Source organism: Solanum tuberosum, unplaced genomic scaffold, assembly GCF_000226075.1.
Source record: "Solanum tuberosum cultivar DM 1-3 516 R44 unplaced genomic scaffold, SolTub_3.0 scf00105, whole genome shotgun sequence".
NCBI lineage: Eukaryota > Viridiplantae > Streptophyta > Magnoliopsida > Solanales > Solanaceae > Solanum > Solanum tuberosum.
This window is the reverse complement of record NW_006239031.1, coordinates 192937-211163: the sequence shown is the minus strand read 5'-3', so window position 1 is coordinate 211163 and position 18227 is coordinate 192937. Positions and strand designations below refer to the sequence as shown.

At 33.3% G+C, this 18227-nt stretch overlaps 3 protein-coding genes across 4 annotated transcripts in view; 1 reads left to right on the top strand and 2 right to left on the bottom strand.

The window, feature by feature from the left end:
* The first annotated feature begins 663 nt into the window (after positions 1-663).
* Positions 664-5619, top strand: LOC102603731 (protein NRT1/ PTR FAMILY 4.3). Its single transcript, XM_006349216.2, has 6 exons — positions 664-1025; positions 1279-1496; positions 2348-2788; positions 3787-3920; positions 4431-4768; positions 4862-5619. Exons 1-6 carry the CDS (start codon positions 869-871, stop codon positions 5389-5391), a joined length of 1818 nt encoding a protein of 605 aa, XP_006349278.1. The 5' UTR covers positions 664-868; the 3' UTR covers positions 5392-5619.
* A 2020-nt stretch (positions 5620-7639) lies between these two features.
* On the bottom strand, positions 7640-13211 carry LOC102603397 (survival of motor neuron-related-splicing factor 30). The gene is made up of 8 exons (XM_006349215.2): positions 12960-13211; positions 12041-12109; positions 11330-11446; positions 10640-10722; positions 10437-10512; positions 9481-9666; positions 8920-9048; positions 7640-8046 (listed from the first exon to the last, which is right to left on the bottom strand). The coding sequence occupies exons 1-8, from the start codon at positions 13032-13034 to the stop codon at positions 7882-7884; spliced, it is 900 nt and encodes a 299-aa protein (XP_006349277.1). The 5' UTR covers positions 13035-13211; the 3' UTR covers positions 7640-7881.
* Positions 13212-15219: 2008 nt separating this feature from the next.
* The window catches only part of LOC102603062 (cullin-associated NEDD8-dissociated protein 1), a 17709-nt gene continuing 14701 nt past the window's right edge, over positions 15220-18227 (bottom strand). For both annotated transcript variants that reach the window (XM_015309524.1, XM_006349214.2), the window contains exons 25-29: positions 17937-18053; positions 16631-16799; positions 16345-16422; positions 16115-16253; positions 15220-15742 (exon numbers count right to left, since the gene is read on the bottom strand). In XM_015309524.1, the coding sequence (XP_015165010.1) occupies positions 15646-15742; positions 16115-16253; positions 16345-16422; positions 16631-16799; positions 17937-18053 (600 nt within the window). In that variant the 3' untranslated portion in view covers positions 15220-15645. The remainder of the gene's footprint in view (positions 15743-16114; positions 16254-16344; positions 16423-16630; positions 16800-17936; positions 18054-18227) is intronic.

Genomic DNA, 18227 nt, shown 5'->3' with positions numbered 1-18227 from the left:
TTATATATAATTTTTAAATTTGACTTATTTGTGTGATATGACAGCTTAATTGGCGAATCTTTAATATACACTATCACTACAATTTGATTAATAATTTTACATTGTAGATGGTTAATTAATTTTACCTATTATAAAAACTCATATTTGTAAGTATCGAATAGTGAAAAATACTTTTACAATACTAGTTAAACTCAAAACCTTTTATAGCAAACATGGGTTGGTAGCTTTATAAAATCAGTAAATAACTTGTCAGAATTATACGAATGGTAGTGGTAAAATGGTAGGTACATATAAATAAAGATAAAATAGGTATAAAATGTTAAATTATTTTTGATTTTCTAGACTATTTAAATAAAAATAAATATTTATTTTTAGTATAGTAGACAAGTAAAAGGTGAATAAAAGGATCATAAGCTAAGGGTAAAGGTGAAACTCACGCAATACCTTTTTTTTTTGAAGAGATGTAGAAAAAATAATCAGAGAATCGAACACTCACCAATAAAATTATGGATATTCTCCCTCTTTTTTGATGGGACAAGTAAAGAGGTGTATAATGTGTGGGGAAGTGATAATAAATAGTAACTAGAGAGTGGTGTCTGTTTGTCTAAAATCTCAATATCCAAGCAATAAGGTTTGATATTTTTAATATAAATAGAAGAGGCCACTAGCCTCATTTTCAGCACATTAATAGAGCATGAAACCACTTTAATTCCCCCCACGCCCTCTTCCTACTTTTCCCACAAAAAACTCTCTTTTTCTACTCATAATATCATTTTTATTAATCTCTTCATAACTAAGAAAATTATAAACAACACACATATTCATAGAGAAAACTTGGATCATATATATATATATATATAGTAATTATATGGAGATGATGGAGGCTGCAGCTAGAGGAGACAACAACAATAATAACTCATGTGAAGATGTCATCATCACTACTACTACTACAAGTGTTGATTGGAGAGGAAGACCTTCAAATCCTATCAAACATGGTGGAATGAAAGCTGCTGCCTTTGTTCTTGGTACTTACTACTCATTATCTTTTTTGTTGATCCGACTCTTCAAAAAATGTTTGTGTCAGATTCGTCAAAAGTAGTGTATTTTTGCAGAGTCCGCGCAACTTAGCTTATACATATTACATACCATGTGTTTTAAGTTATGTGCATTTTGACGTCTGTAATCAGGTTCATCTGGACTCATAACTTTTGACGTGAAGTACTATAGTTATATATGTTTAAAATTAACAAATATTGTTTGTGTGAAATAAAAATGCAGGATTACAAGGATTTGAGATAATGGGAATAGCAGCAGTTGGAAATAACCTTATAACATATGTGATAAATGAAATGCACTTTTCATTGTCAGAATCAGCAAATATTGTGACAAACTTTATAGGCACTATTTTTATCCTTTCATTGCTTGGAGGCTATCTATCCGACTCTTATCTTGCTTCCTTCTGGACCATACTCATTTTTGGATTTATCGAACTTTCGGTACGTACCTATACATTTTTCATTTTTCTATATTACGAAAATAAGACAGATTATCTGTTACTTTATAAAAAGATAACTTGATGTGTAATATTTGTCATATGAACGATGTATATAACTTAAACACGTTATTATTCTCCTTTTTGTCTCTTTCTACCTTCTTAGCTTTCTTATCTAAAATACCATGTCAAGTTGGTTCAAAACTCATATCACAAAAACTAGCTAGGTGGTCCTTTGACAAATAATGAAAAAGACGTATTTATACTATACTTAATTGAATGTGTTTTGTATGAAATAAAACATGAACATTTAATTTATTACCTACTTTTTGCTAGCTGTTCATAACCAATGCTTCTATTTTACTTGTCATTATCATGTTCTAGCTAAAAAGGAAGTCAAAATAAGGGTACTAAAAAAAAATTATTTAATAATTTGGTTAGGTTGAACATATATATTTGTTCTCACTTCATAAGAAATTAAAATGAGAAAAAAAATATTTTCTTGAAACCAAGAGCTCATACCCCATGAATTCATTTTCTCTATAAAAAAATGATTTATTTTTTGAGATTTAAATTATATACACAAGTATAACGTATTATTATTCTATTTTTCTAGATTACCATGTAACACTTAACTTAAAAAATCGTCTGCTCTTGTTGTAAGTCAACTTAACCTATACTTTGTGACGGGTGATGCATGCATGCGCCAGATTAATTTGAATTCATTACCTTTAACACATAGCAAGAAATAGTAGGTCTTTGAACCTTATAAGTTGAACCCATATAGTAGTTTAAACTCTGAATCCGCCTCTGCGTGTAACCTAATTATTTTTTTATTTTTTTTTACTTGTGTAGGGTTTCATATTACTGTCAGTACAAGCTCATCTACCACAACTAAAGCCACCAAAATGCAACATGCTAACAGACGGAGACAAATGTGTGGAAGCAAAAGGCTTCAAAGCCTTAATATTCTTTGTGGCATTATATTTGGTGGCATTAGGGAGTGGATGTGTAAAACCAAATATGATAGCCCATGGTGGTGACCAATTTAATCAAGAAAATCCAAAGCAATCAAAACAACTTTCAAGATATTTCAATGCTGCTTATTTTGCATTTTCAATGGGTGAATTAATTGCACTAACAATACTTGTTTATGTGCAAACACATTCTGGAATGGATGTTGGATTTGGTGTCTCAGCTGCTGCTATGGCTTTGGGATTAATTTGCTTAGTTTGTGGTACTCTTTTTTACAGAAACAAACCTCCTCAAGGAAGCATTTTCACTCCTATTGCACAGGTAAAAATATATATCGTCAGTGTAAACAATATTTATATATACTATCATGTCACTTTTACACAATAGGTAACTAATTTTTTAGGCTCGACTCTCCAAATATGTTATCGCTCTTATGTTGTATACTCTAAAAATACACTATCTTTAAAGTATCTGACATACATTTTTTAAAGAATCTGAACAACATAATTTAAGGGTAAATATCCTTTGGTGACGTGATAGTGTAAAAAATTCTTCCATGAATTGATAGTGTAAATCTTTTATACAAGCTAAAGATTGATTGATAGGTGAGATAAAAAATACTTTATAAATTTAAAATAAGATATGGAATTATTTTATCTCAAATTTAATTGGTCGGTGTGACAAGGATAATAGTTCGATGGTCCCATTACGCGTACGAATGGAGCATTGAAAACCTTTTTAAGGTCTTTTAGGATAAGAAACAACTAAGTTTTTGTTTTTGTATTTTTATATTCCTTCTTTTATGTTTGACTTTTGTTTCTCCTTTTAATATTACATTATTACAAGGATGTCTAATAATGACGATTTAGAATTGGGTTGGTTGCCATTTTCTCTGTTTGCTAATGCTACAATTTTTAAAAATAATTATATTTGTGAATCTTTAATAAAAATAATATTATTTGATTATGTATGCAATTTTGTTAACTTTCACTAACAACATTAAAGTAATCCTTCCATATATTAAATAAAACAACTTAATTAAATCAACATAACCTATGTAAGTTGTCGTATTCTAATTCATGCATATTCTAGGAAAGAGCCTCATCATTTTTTTTATATTTTCATCCCTCGTTAGAGTATCCACCTTTTTCTCCTTTAATGACTCGAACATAGTAAAAATACTTGATATCCAAACAATTCTCATCGAAGATTGAATTTTAAATTATCAGTAAATAAAACTTAAAATAAAAAATAGTTAGAGAACTATTGAATAAGTGGTGTTAACTATTGTTATATATTTTTTTGTGGTTTAATGACAGGTAATGGTGGCAGCATTTTTAAATAGAAAACTTGTTTCTCCATCAGATGCACATATGCTTCATAAGGCCCACCCCACAAAGGCTCTTCCTAATGCCAATCCCACCATTAATCTTCTCCACACCAATAGATTCAGGTATTTTTTTAATATATTGATATTGCAAGTATATATATTTTAAAATTATTATTGTGTTATAATATGTTGTAGCAGCCTAGCAGGTAATATACTTTATTTTTTGTTTGATAATGTATAAATACGAGGATTTGTTGAAAGCAAACTTCTACCTTCTTAAGATAGGAGTAAGAACTGTGTACACTATTCTTCTTGTTTGATAATGTAAAGATACGAGGATTTGTTGGAAACTCTACCTTGTTAAGATAGGAGTAAGATCTGTGTATACCATCCTTCTTGTTTGATAATGTAAAGATATGAGAATATGTTGGAAAGGAAACAAACTTTCTACCTTTGTAAGATAGGATTAAGATATGCGTACACTATCCTTCTCATACCCCTTCTATGAGATTACACTGAATTAGTAATATTATCATCATAATGTTCTATAGTTTAACTTAATACACATAATCATAAAAATTATATTATCAGATCATCTAAAAGATATTTACGTGAAATAATTTTTGTTTCCAGGTTCTTGGACAAGGCTTGCACAAAAATGCAAGATGGAAATACCACAAAAGAGATTAGTAGATGGAGACTTTGCACAGTAACACAAGTAGAGCAAGTCAAGATCTTAATTTCAGTCCTCCCCATATTTGCTTGCACTATAATTTTCAACACCATTTTAGCACAACTTCAAACATTTTCAGTCCAACAAGGAAGTACCATGAACACTAAACTAACTAAAAACTTCCATATCCCTCCAGCTTCCCTTCAATCAATCCCTTACATAATGTTGATCTTCATAGTCCCTCTCTATGACACATTCTTTGTCCCGTTCGCTAGAAAATTCACCGGTCATGAATCAGGTATGTTGAAGTATGTGACTGTCTCATTAAAATGTTTGAACTATTAAATAGTCTATGACTGATTACTATTTATATTATATTATGTCTCAACAGGTATCACACCTCTACAACGTATAGGTGTTGGGTTATTCTTCGCGACTTTCTCCATGGTATCAGCAGCCTTAATGGAAAACAAACGTAGAATTTCCGCGGTGGAATTGAACGAAACCCTATCAATATTTTGGATCACACCACAATTTTTGATATTTGGAATATCAGAAATGTTCACTGCAGTTGGATTAATTGAGTTCTTCTACAAACAATCTTTAAAAGGGTCAATGCAATCATTTTTAACAGCCATAACATATTGTTCATATTCATTTGGATTTTATTTAAGCTCACTTCTTGTTTCTTTAGTGAACAAAATCACTTCATCTCATCATGGTGGTGGCTGGCTAAGTGACAACAATCTCAACAAAGACAGGCTTGATCTATTCTATTGGTTGTTGGCAATATTGAGTTTACTCAATTTCTTCAATTATCTATTTTGGGCTAAATGGTATTCCAAAAATGGATGTTCATCATCAGCAACAACAAATCAAGAATTAAATTCCAAAGTTGTTGGAGAAGATGGTATAGTTTAATTTAATTAGTGGAATATTAATTATTATGTACTCGTATTAGGGGAATAATTATTGTCTCTAAAATTCTAGCTCTAAGGTGCCTATGGCAATTATGGGGATACATAATAATTAACTCTACTACTTAGGTGATATTGGAATATATATATATTATGTAAAATGTCTATAAATGTTCCACTAATTATGGAGGTATTATGTTATTGGTTGGTTATATAAAACCTTTTTTTAAAGCTATTAATATGTACTCTTTTTATCAGTCACTACAACAAAAACACCTTTTAGCGGCAATAACTATACACATTAACAAAGAGTGTTAAAGCCTTTACCGGCATTAGTTAATTGACATTGGATCCAATGTCGCTAAAGGCTTTAGGAACATATACAAAAAGTGTTAATTGCCGCTAAAAGTACATATTTTAGTGGCAATTAAGCTATTGACGACGTTAATTAATTGCTGCTAAAGATCATTTTTGATGTAGTGAGTATAGAACTTTAACATGATAATAACAAATTTTATCCATCAGGTTACATCGTTGGTGATAGATATTATAAAAAAAAATGAGAAAATAAATAAATATTTAGATCGAGACATTGATATCTCACTTTCTTTAAAGAGATTCAAGTTTAATGCGGTATACTCTTCATTCTTCACTAATCCATCCAGTATAACTGTTGACCTATGTCCACTAAAAATAACCATTGATTCAACAAATAATATTCTCTTTTGTTGAGAATAAGTTGAAAACATTGAATATTTTTCTGTCTCAACTCTCTTTTATTTCACCAACCTCAAATTAAATACATAATAGAAAGAACATATGATAGTGATTACCTGAGTCATAAAGAATAATGACATCACTTTCTAAAATTTATGCCCCCTAATATGTCAAGTACTTTAATATTTTAATTTGTAATGTTTGTCCTAGAAATTTACTTGTATTTACCTTGTTAGAAACTTGATCATATAAATATATATTTATTAAATATGCATAAAACTTACTCTTAAAAAGGAACCATTTAATAGTGTTTTATAATAACACACTTTTTGCTAAAAAAGGAGGTCTCCTTTTCAAAGATTATTTTTAGTCAGTCTTCCCAAACCTCTGGCTTTATAAAATTTAGGTAGCATTCCATTTACAACATTCAATGTATCTAAATTTCTTTGCTACATCATTATCAATCAAAAAAGAAAAAATTGACCTCTATATTCAAAATAATAGGTTTGGTTCCTTTCCTTTCACTTATTTGAAGGAATTGTATATAGAAAAAAGATGAGAATGTTACATGCACTAAGAATTCAAATTAGTGATCTAAGACAACTTTTGAATAATATAGCACTACACTAGAAGCTTCATGTGAATAGTTTATATACCTTTTTTTTGGGCATAGTGTAGTTGTTTTGGCTCCTCTAAAGCAAAAATAACAACTCCTATGTGATGAATATTCATGGAACATAATGAAAGCACATATAGATAAAGTCAAAAAGAGATGTAAGTGAGAAGGACAAGGTGGGGCTTTTTTAGGTGGGAAGGGGAAAATGGGAGACATATATAGATATTCTAATGGAAAATCTAGTAAGCTAGCTATATATAAACATGATGACCTCAATTTTACTGTTTTTACCTCAATCGTTTAGTCTTCTCAAAACAAACATGTCTTGGACATGTTTTTCATGTTGGAGCTTGGCCCCTCTTATATTCCCTTAAAAAAACCACTTCTTCAAATGCTCATTAGTATGTTAACTAAAAGTGTATCATAGCTTCCATCCTTTTGGTCATCATATGTATCATAGCTTCTAGCAACACAATTTGAATCAGTGTGACTTTATTTTATTTTTTTACAATTATTACTATTATTCACTTTCCTAGATGGAATAGGATAAGCCTAGCCTATAATGTTGATGGAAGTACATTTTTATGAAATAATTTCCTACAACACTTTTCCCATGTAAGTGCATTGCTATGATGATGATGATATACTTGCATATGACATCAAATGAAAGGGTATTTTTCAGCCAACACTTGAAAGATAGCCTCTATGTCCCTTCAACTTATTGACAAATGTAAGTTGTAATCAGCAATTGAGTCTATTATTTGTTATTAATTTAGTTTAACATTATGAATTTCATTTAGTTATAGTTCAAGGGGATAACAGCAACACCCCATACTTTTAAGTATGAAAGTTGGTCTATGTGGATTTTTATGTATTAACCATAAGCTTATCTAGCTTATTCAAGATTTGCCAGTAAATGTGACATAATTATAGTAGATTAAGATGACTATGAGAATGAATCAACCCAGTCGAGGAGATAAAGCCAGGAACTAAAATCACTTGGTCGATACACGAAAAAATAAAAACAAAGTGAAAAGTAAACCCTGGCGGAGTCATCAAGAACTCTGTACTAGGGAGAAACATCAGATTACATATAGGTAGAGAACATACTAAACATAAGGCAGCCAGAAGATGAACGGACAATGGTGTGGAGACCAACATCTACTCATCAGAAGCCTCAGAATTTGCGCCTTTTAGATGCAAATGCTTTTCCCTCTTTTGAAAATCTGTCAAACCTTTGCCACTTCCAGTTACACCAACCTTACCATGAGGATCTTCCGGAGACTTGAAGATGCTCTCACGCTTTCGACCAGAGAAAAAGCCCACCTGAAAAATAAATAATATGCATAAGAAACACCAGCTTAAAAGGCTCTAAAAAGGATGATACAAGTGTAATGCCACACAAATCTGTCTACTACTTTGAGACCACAAGCAAAACTATGAATAACTACGACAACTATGGGATAAAGAAACCCCAATAGCCATGTGAAATCTTTTGCAAATAAACACAGCTTTTAACAAACACAAGTAAAATTATGGAGTTGTTTATTTATATACATGAACAACATTTGATAGAAGTAACAAAATATAATTTTCTGATAACATAGAAGTGAGAAATATAATATAGACAGGGCAAGGCGGTATAAGAACTCGGTGGTAACTGAGTACCCATTATTTTCATAAAAGGCACAATCATATTTCTTTATTCCCCAAAAGAAGCAATGATAAACAAGAAGATGCATGCCATATAAACAATACCATCATAACCCCACCCCTTACATACACTCACGTTTAACCCAGCTTCTTGTCTTAAGTTAAAATCACTACTCAACCTTTTGTTTTATTAGATCCGTAATTTATTTGAATTTCAAGAGTTGGCAGTGTGAGCAATTTTTAGAGGTAGGCACTGCGTGAAACAGTTCAAGGATTCTTGGAGCCTCCGTTTATTTCAACAGTTTATTTTGCTATTGGCAGTCAAAAGTGATTACTACAGAAGACGATCTCAACTGATCATACCCATCGATGTTATGTTGCCAGCAGATTAATTGACAATGAGCCATTATCTATCATATTGCATAGTACTTGACTACTTGGTACTTATTCAAATTAAAAATTATCCTATTGAATAGTAAGCAGCCTCTCTTAAAATCTCGATTCATACATCAGGTTAGCAAATCTGAGAATAACCGACCAGCATACCTTCTTAGTCTGGCCTTTAGTTGACTGAAACTGTTGCCAAGCGTTTGTCCTCTTGTTTTGAGCAACCTCAAGTTGCTCTATCCGTACCTTAGACTTGAAAGCATGAATCTTTTTCTTTTTGGCAGCTTTCTATGAAATAAAGATGAGGTCATGAGCAGGGATGAAAACAAAAACAGACAATTTCTGAATCAAGAAACCACAGAACGCAAGAGGTGAAAGCAAGTAAAGGTGGATGAGTAACCATGTAAAAAATCAACTATCCCCTGCTCTAATTATTTAATGAATCCTTTAACTTTTATACTTATCAGTAATGTTGGATTACTTGCAACTGCTTTGAAGTTATAGTACCTAGACCAGTCTGCAAATGGTGCAGAGCTGATCTCTCTTTCAAGAAAATAAGGATTACTTTAATCAGATTAGACCCCAACCATATAGCCTGTCCTATCAACATATCAAGTAAATTGATGAGGAAAAATACAACAGAACACATGGAGGAATACCAAGTTTGTTCTCAAATAACATTTTCCCAACCCTCAACTCTAAAATTGACATTTAACATACCACATCTTCTGGATCATTAGGATCAATGAGAAGCTTTGCTGGCAAACTTCGAGATTGAATATCACTAGATGCAGCTTGAGCTATCTTTCGTTTGAGAGCTTGTTTAGTGGCCTCAGCTATCTTTTCTGCTTCAACTAAAGGGTTGACAGATGCCTCTTCAAATGGTCTTATATTAGCATGATCCACCTGAAATTACAAGTTGTTGACGTTACATTAATCTCACATTAACTCCGACACTTAACCTACCAGGCATTCTATTTATCTGCCTGGGTGTGACAGTATGACATTGGCATATTGATACACATCTCACTGTACTTTCAACATCCATATGAAAGGCCCGAAAGAGAACGCTATTTTTTAATTACTTTTGGTTGGGGAGGGGGGTTACAAGATTAAAGGGATTAGTGCACCCATCAAAACAACATAATAACATCCCATTGGAAAAGAAAGAAGAATCTATTGGGGGGATATGAGAGATTTCATTCCACCACAAAAACTATTTGATTCTTCTCTTTCAGAAAATTTCCCCAATACACCAGAAAATAGACTCAAACAATCTATACTCCAAAATCTCAAAACAAACACAAAATACACTAAACCTGAATATTTGAGACATTGTGTTTTTGCATTTGTATATCAGAGCAAAAACAAGGCAAAAATTTCATAACGCCATAATCCAGAGGCCCAGAAGTCCAGAACAGATCAAAAACAAGGGAAACAATCATTTCTTAATTTCAATCGGAGAACTAAAGATAGCCTGGCAACATAGAAGCTGGAAAAGAGAAATGGTCTAGCCTAGTTAGCAGAAGTAACAAGATCACAGGATTATTTAGGCCAAAAACAACATAGATATAGTAGTTAAAAGAAAAGAAGAAAAAGAGAATGCTCAAAACTGAAACAGGCTCCGGAGCGAATCAAAACAATTCCCATAAAAGCATAAAGAAGAAGGGCAATACCTCTTCCTTGTTACCCCATTCATCATAACAGACATAATAGCCATTTGGAGTGTGCGCATGAATAGTAGCATCATACCTGGAAAATCAACTAAATCAACAATAAGAAAGAGAGATAAAAGGTAAAGAACAATTGAAAATAGTAAAAAATCTTCATAAGTTGAAAAAGGAAAAAAGAACAATTCACCACAGAAGTTCCTACTCACCACTCTCCGTCTTCACTATAAACAGCTTGTACTTTAGTGCCCACAGGAAACTTATCAGCATGGTCCAATATTGATCCTAACTCCTGCAGACAGAGGAAGTTAGGAACCAAAAAAACAAAAAGGACCACACACACATACAACTCTTTGAGACACCTGTATGGGAGTATAAGGCACAAGTAAATGAAAATAAAGATGGAAGAAGCCTATCAACAAAACACTTATGGCCATTAGCCAAAAAAGGATTAAATCAATGATACACATGACAGAAGAATGAGATACCAATTTACTCACGCTTACTATGTAATATATATATATATATATATATATATATAATCCATCAAAAGGAAAGAAACACAATATTCTATGTTGACCAAACAGAGTATTTATGATATTGAGGATTCATACAATCGATCTCAAAAGTACAAAAAGATAAAACCTTGCAAATTACATCCATGGAGGCTCCTTACCTAAAACGGGTTGGGAATTACAACCATTTTTAGAAACTAACATCGAGAAAGGGAGCCTTTCTTTGGTAGAAATTAGCCAGAAACCACTTTAGATATACAATCATTAACAGCACAAGATAATTCCATCTTTTTCAATTAAAAATTAATGCTTTTCAAGAATTATAGGGAGAAGAATATCCACCAAGGAATAATATACTCTAACAATGTAATTTTTATGATATACCATATCAGAATTCTCAGAATGGTGGAAACCATGAGATGCATCAGCACTGGTCCCGGTACCCATCCCATCTTCACTTTGTTTTGCAGTTACAAGGAGCTCTTCTGTTAAGGCAATTACCTGCAATTCAGAAAGTCATCCTGGTTTAGTACTATTTGCTTTACAAGAGCCAATAAACAAATTAATTTTTTAATTCCAAACTTAGATTCACAGAGTGACATCTGAAATCATGGTATAGAGGTATGCTGGCCACCATCACATATCGCAGACCTGCAATAGAATCAAGACAGGGAAGTGATGGACACCTTGAGAAAGTTGCTAGCTCCAAAATTTTACAATCGCCACACGCCTCACTACCAGTGGGGTAATATTTACTCTATGAAATAAAATCCTCACCTTTAAAACCAAATGATAAACTTATGTTTCTTCAGTCACGAATAGTTCCTTCACACTGCTTGTTTATCGGCAATATAATGTTCGTGTGAGAAAAAGAGAGAAGAAAGTGATACTGGTAATTAATTCAGAAAAGAGAGATAATATTTATCTACAAAGAAGACATAACCTTTTGTACTAATGGATTTCTCAGAGAAATGACAGGATAGTGGCAATAAGCTAATGGGAGATACCATTAAGAAAACGTTTGAAAGAAATTTTCTCAAAAAGAAAACAATTAAAAGAAAAAGAGAAGAACCACAAACAAGTACAAAATGTCACCTCAACAAGCTCTTTCTCCATGTCAATATATTCAGAGTTGTCTGGTTCATCATGTAACAGTTGTCGCACCTGGTAAAAAATAAAGGAAATTTTGTAAATTTGAAGTACAGAAGCTGCAACATTTTATAAATGAGATATACTTGAAGTGAAAGAGTGTGCAACAAGGAATAACATAACCACATTTCCTTTCCACAATATTTGGAAGTTTTCATTGCTACCAGTTGATAAACCCTTCTAGTAAAACCCGCAGGGACCATAGACTTTACTTCTGATCCCACCCTCAGACAGCATCAGTCAGAGACTCCAAAGTACAGTGAAGTCTCTTAACATTCTAATGTTACCAAGTCAACTTAATATCAATAATACACCCAAAAATCAGACATAGCACATTATCAACTAGGACACTGCATCTCTTATGCCTTCTATTAAATAAAATTGTCCTTGAGCAAAGTTAATTCTAATGCGACTTTAGGAATTGCTTGCCATGAGCTGTGGTATCTATATAGGTTGGATCACCAAGCTGACTTCATCATTTTCCAAGGCTCCTTCAACTCGAATACTAATGAAAGTATCTTCAAAAAAATTAAGTTTACAACACACCAGAAAAGTAGCACCCAAGGATATTTTTTTAAAAAGAAATCCCCACCCCAAAATCCTTTTTTTTCTCTAGTACCCTTATCGAACAACCTAATTGCAGCTTGAAGGCTGACACCAATCAATAATGTGTATGTGTACATAAGCTTATGAATTTCGCTTAATTGGAACGAACACTTGAAATTAAGACAGATGATCAATATAGTAATCGTTTGAGTTCAAGAAAAAGATAAAAGGGGCTTTGAAGCTGGAAAAATAAACGAAATTGAGGAAGAATTACAATTACAATTCATTAGGAAGAAATCTTAATAAATTAGGGTTTTACCTGCTGAAGTTGTTCTTTGTAAGTAGAGAGATTCGAGGCCAATTCTTCAATGCTAACTTCATCTCCGCTTTGCATCTTTTCTCTTTTAATTGATCAAACTACTTACAATTCCACAGAACTAACCGAGTATTTCCGGGAACCAATTCGATTTACCGGTGCACGCCGGAGATAGAAAGAAACCCTAGGCTAAAAGATTTATCAGGTCAATTTGAATCTAACTTTCGGGTATTTTTCCGCTCCGCTTTGTTCCCCTGTAGTATATATCTATATATTTTGGAAGTCACAGAGCACCCTTCTAAGTTTCAAATATTTGCATTTCCACCCCTTAAAGTTATAACAAAGTCGTTGTTCTCTTATCTTTTTTGTTTTAAAAAAATTCTGTCCTAGAAACAATATCACACCGTTTAATCGATGGGATGAGGATAATTTGGACCATTGCTATTGAATTAGCTTAAGTCGTTGATTGGTATCGTGACTCTTGATCAATTACATGAAGCTATCATGATTCTATGAGAAATTTAGAAAGCTAGAAATAACCTTGTGTAGAAGGAAAGATTTCTACGGCCTAAAATTATTATCCAAAAGATAGCTCGATTTTGGCAAGATTGGACTAAGGCAAGAACACTGACCTCTAGTTCTATTTGTGATAGAACCTGATTTTGCAACAAAATGGTTTCCTTCTTGGGATTTTACTTCGAGAATAACAAGAGTCGGCATGCTAGTTCGGGATTCTCATGGAAACTTCATCAGAGGTTGCTCTAGTTTATTATGGAGACAACATGACTCATTTATGGCTGAGGCTTAGGGTGTTTGAGAAGTATTAAGCTGGCTAAAACAACACTTTACAACAATATCAATAGTTGTAGAGATGAATTATCTTTTGGTTAAACAAGCACTGGAAAGAGACTGCAGAAACAACTCCTACTTTGATGTTATTTTTCATGATTGTAAAACACTTATGAGTGGCTTTACTTCTATTTCTGTCTTTCGTTAAAAGATCAACAAATCATTGTGCCCACCAGTTAGCTCTGTCTTTCGTTAAAAGAGTAACAAACCATTGTGCTTTGATGTTATTTTTCATGATTGTAAAACACTTATGTGTGACTTTATTTTGTATTTCTGTCTTTCGTTAAAAAATCAACAAATCATTGTGTCAACCAGTTAACTCTGTCTTTCGTTAAAATTATGTCTTTCGTTAAAAGATCAACAAACCATTGTGTCCACCAGTTAGCTCGGGCTTCGGGTTCTATGAATAATGCTATGGAATGGATAATAGATCCCCATCTTTGATTCATGATGTACCCAACTTTGGACCCGTTTGGCCATAGATTTCCCAAGTAATATTTGGGGGAAAATTTAGCAAATAGTGTTTGTCCATACAATTTGTCATTATTTGGCAAATATCCGTAATTTCCAAATACTAGTTTTTTCTAGTATTTGGGCCAAATCTCATTATTTGGGATCTTTTAAAAATTGAAATTTTACACCAAACTTTTATCTTTTACAATACACCCTCTATAGTAGTTGTTTGTGTTGTATTACATAACTTTTTACGTGAACACCAAAGTAGTGATGAATTATTCAGTGAATATGAAAGTGATGATATGGTTGTTGATGAAAATGATGAACAATCGGCTCAAGATAACAAAGTCAGCTTTGTCTACTTCACAATACATGGAATGATGCTTGTTTCCAAACTACCACATTGCTCCGGTGTCATGGACACTACTTGTTTTTTGTTGCAACGAAGATCCAATTGACAAATATGTTTTCCAAATACTATGACCAAACACATGGTGAAATTTTACTAAATAATATTTGCCAAGAATATTTAATCAAAATATTTGTTTCAAGAAAAACTGTTCTAACTAGCAGATAATGGGAATTTCTATTTATGATGGTAAAGCACCCATTGGTAGCTTTACTTCTATTTCTTTGCCTTCCTTTAAAAGATCTTGAGGTTTATTGAGCACAATATGCATGACGTATTAACATTTTTACTGCAATCTAAATTACTTGCAATCAATAATATTTCATGAGATTGTTAGTTAAATAGATTTAGGATTAGATTCTTTGTTCAGACTCCTTTAGGATACAATACCATTATTTTTAGGAACAAATAATATACACACTTAAAATACAATCAAACTGCTAATATATATAACAATCAAACACTTATACCCCTCATATAGCTCTTCGAGTCACATCCAGAGCTTTGCAAACCACCCCTACTATAAGCCCGGAAATCCAACAGTATTAATTAAGAGAACCCGTAAACATAGCTATTATAAGTATTAGCATGAATAATAGGTGTTTCAAAAACACTAAAACAGGAAAAATATCTCATGAATTACTCTAGAAAAGGCTCAGACTTCCGTACAAAAAGAAAACTCAAATGAACATTCCATGAACCCAAAACCAATTAGACACCCATATTACAATGCGCATCACATATATGACAAACCAAAATGCTAAGACTAAACCTATACAGGGTAAAGAGCGTTAAATATCCCATGGTACCATTGATTCAAGTAGCATTCCTATAGGCTTCCATCTCCACAAAGCCCATTTGCTATCAGAGACGCACATTCACATTACTTGCTGTAAAATTATAATAATATTGTCCAAGGAATCTCAAGAACCTTGTTTGAAAATTCTGTATCCTGTGGGATAAACGCTAAGGACATCACTCATTCCTGATAGAACAATACTTGTCCCAGAGTGTGGATGCCTTCCCAATTTCACCCATTAGATTCTTTAGCTTGTGGCTGTAGTCCCCTCCACTGCAAACAATGGGAGCAACAAATACATCATACTAAGGTCTGGCAAACAAGGAAGATCGAGAAAAGAAGAGAGGAAAGGAAACAGAAGTATCAAATTGCAACAAGAATATTTTCCTTTTCACACACGGAGATCGACCTAGTTTATAACTTGTATATTGCACAAAATGCAGTACTAATACTGATGACTCGTAACCTTCATTTTGGTATGAAAATTCTGCAATATGCTACAGAAGGAAAGAAATGGAAATCTTCCATTTTCACAGAAAGAACAAGAATATACGAAAAAGGATAAAAAGGTAATCCCTCTAAATTCTTGATTCAAGACACGTCTACAAAAGCACAATCATTTCAAGGGACACTAAAGATGCTTACCTGATACGATTTAAGGCTGCAATTGCCCGAAGGGCACTTCGAATCATGTCTTCATTGCGATCAACCTCTTGCTTGACAGCATCCTGTTTTGGTCTGAAATTTATTGTTTTCTGCAGAGGATCCACCAAAGAGTCCAGAACTGCAAAAGCAATATATTGTTAACATAGCTTCTGAAGAAGTAAAACACAAACTAGTTCATTAGAGAAAAAAAAGCAGCAAAAAGACTATACCTGCTAATACCGCTGAAGGACACTTATCAGCAAGTTTAGAAAGGATAAGGTGGCATGGCATTTTAACATCATAATGATCTGGGAGAGGAGGCAAAAGATTCAGTTCAGCAGTAAAATTATTGCATGTGAGCGCAGTGACATGTCCAATGATGCTACCCCACACTCATCCCCAAGAAAAAGAGAATTTGCAGACATCAATAAAATCCAATCAAGAATCAGAACACCACATTTGGAAAAACAGAGATAACAATAGAAGAATCAGGTCCATCACAAGCTATCAACTTACCATCCAAACCAGATTGAAGATATGGGACAATGAAAGATGAGGGATTCACTTGATCAAGACAAGTGTCCAGCAAAGTGTCTACACATTCAAAAGCTGCCTTTCTCAGTTCAAGTCCATCATCGACTGTATGCTTGAAGGGACCTAGATCAACCGTTCTTATCAATTCTTTCTGCAAGAGGATAGAAGCATAATCAATGATGGAGAAAGACACCAATCAACTGTTATTAGTGACACTCCCAAAGTACAAGGTTATGAATAATTGATAGGTCCTGAATTATCTTTCAATTATGAGACACAATTAATCTAACTTTTAGTCAACAATCATGCATATACCATCCTAAATGATAGGAGGTAGAAGTTTCCATTAGTAGGATCAGTACAGGTTCTCTTTGTTCTTATTTCCCTGATAACTGTAAGATAATTGTCCACATATGAGAGAGGGTTCTGAATTTGAAGAGAATTAACCAACATGGTATGTCAAATGAGGCTGCTAAACAAAAGCAACAAACCTCTAATAAGGTGAATGCCATACTATATATGACCATATGGGCACAAACATATCCTAGTCCTAGTACTTATTTACTTGAGACAGATGCCCATAAGATGATCATGTTCACAAAAATATACATATAAAGATTAGCAATAAGATCATAGGCAAAGTCTGGCCCATTCCTACTGTTGGAAAGGGTATGCATCGACTTAATTGCATCTTCGACTTTACAATTTATACCAACGTATATGGATATGTGTGACTTGGTTTTAGTACGTTATGTTATCGGCATGCTAGCTGATAATATCCAACAGTTGTCTTGGTCAATTACCTGGAGATTTGGAATATGATGGCATTATGCTCGTGGGGAGATGAAACAAGCCTACTATTTCATACCACCATCTAACCAAACTTTAAATCTACAGTTATCCATCTCTGACTCACATGATTAGAGCTTCAAATAAGTAAAAATACAGAAGTACAAAGAAAGATGATGTGCTTCATCAATGAATTGTAGATAGTAAATACTTGCTCTAAAAGTTGCATGCAATTATCCTACTACTCGGGAATAAGAGTATTCAGCAGGATGTAGTGTTATCCTTGGGCCCACAGCTTTAAGACAGCAATCAAATACATATCTCAAAGAACCAAGAGTTGGAGTTTTGCCGATGCATGTAAATATAAATTGTGCCAAACTCTCGTACGAACATATGTAGACAAAATGAAGGTGGTGTACCCCATTTTCAAGTGCCTTGAAATACAACCTAAACTAAAATGCACAAAAAACTGATTAAATTTTAAGGAGATATTTGTCACCTTAATTATAGTCTGATCATAGAGAAGTGGCAAGAGTTCAGGTAGAAGGCCCTTTATCAGGTTAGGCTTGTTATGAGCCGCGGTACTCAAGGCCAGGACAGCTGCACGCCTGACATGCTGCATAATAAACAAAGCATGTGATGAGAAGTTAAATTAGGGGAACATAATGAAAGACTGCAAGAGACATGACTGGTAACAGGAGAACTATAAAGAGACGAACAGCATAAAAGTAAACACAAGAATCACTAGGTTGGGGGGCTTTGGGGTGTGTGTGTGTTTGGGGGGGTGGGG

What these genes read in the sequence shown, in the direction of transcription:
- LOC102603397 (XM_006349215.2), bottom strand. Translation starts at nt 13,034, where the DNA reads ATGCAAAGCGGAGATGAAGTTAGCATTGAAGAATTGGCCTCGAATCTC. An exon ending in ATTCTGAGAATTCTGATATG is followed by an intron (nt 10,723 to 11,329) that starts GTATATCATAAA and finishes CTCTGTCTGCAG; the next exon opens with GAGTTAGGATCAATATTGGA. An exon ending in TATAGTGAAGACGGAGAGTG is followed by an intron (nt 10,513 to 10,639) that starts GTGAGTAGGAAC and finishes TTGATTTTCCAG; the next exon opens with GTATGATGCTACTATTCATG.
- LOC102603731 (XM_006349216.2), top strand. Translation starts at nt 869, where the DNA reads ATGGAGATGATGGAGGCTGCAGCTAGAGGAGACAACAACAATAATAAC. An exon ending in TTGGATTTATCGAACTTTCG is followed by an intron (nt 1,497 to 2,347) that starts GTACGTACCTAT and finishes TTACTTGTGTAG; the next exon opens with GGTTTCATATTACTGTCAGT. An exon ending in TTTTCACTCCTATTGCACAG is followed by an intron (nt 2,789 to 3,786) that starts GTAAAAATATAT and finishes GTTTAATGACAG; the next exon opens with GTAATGGTGGCAGCATTTTT.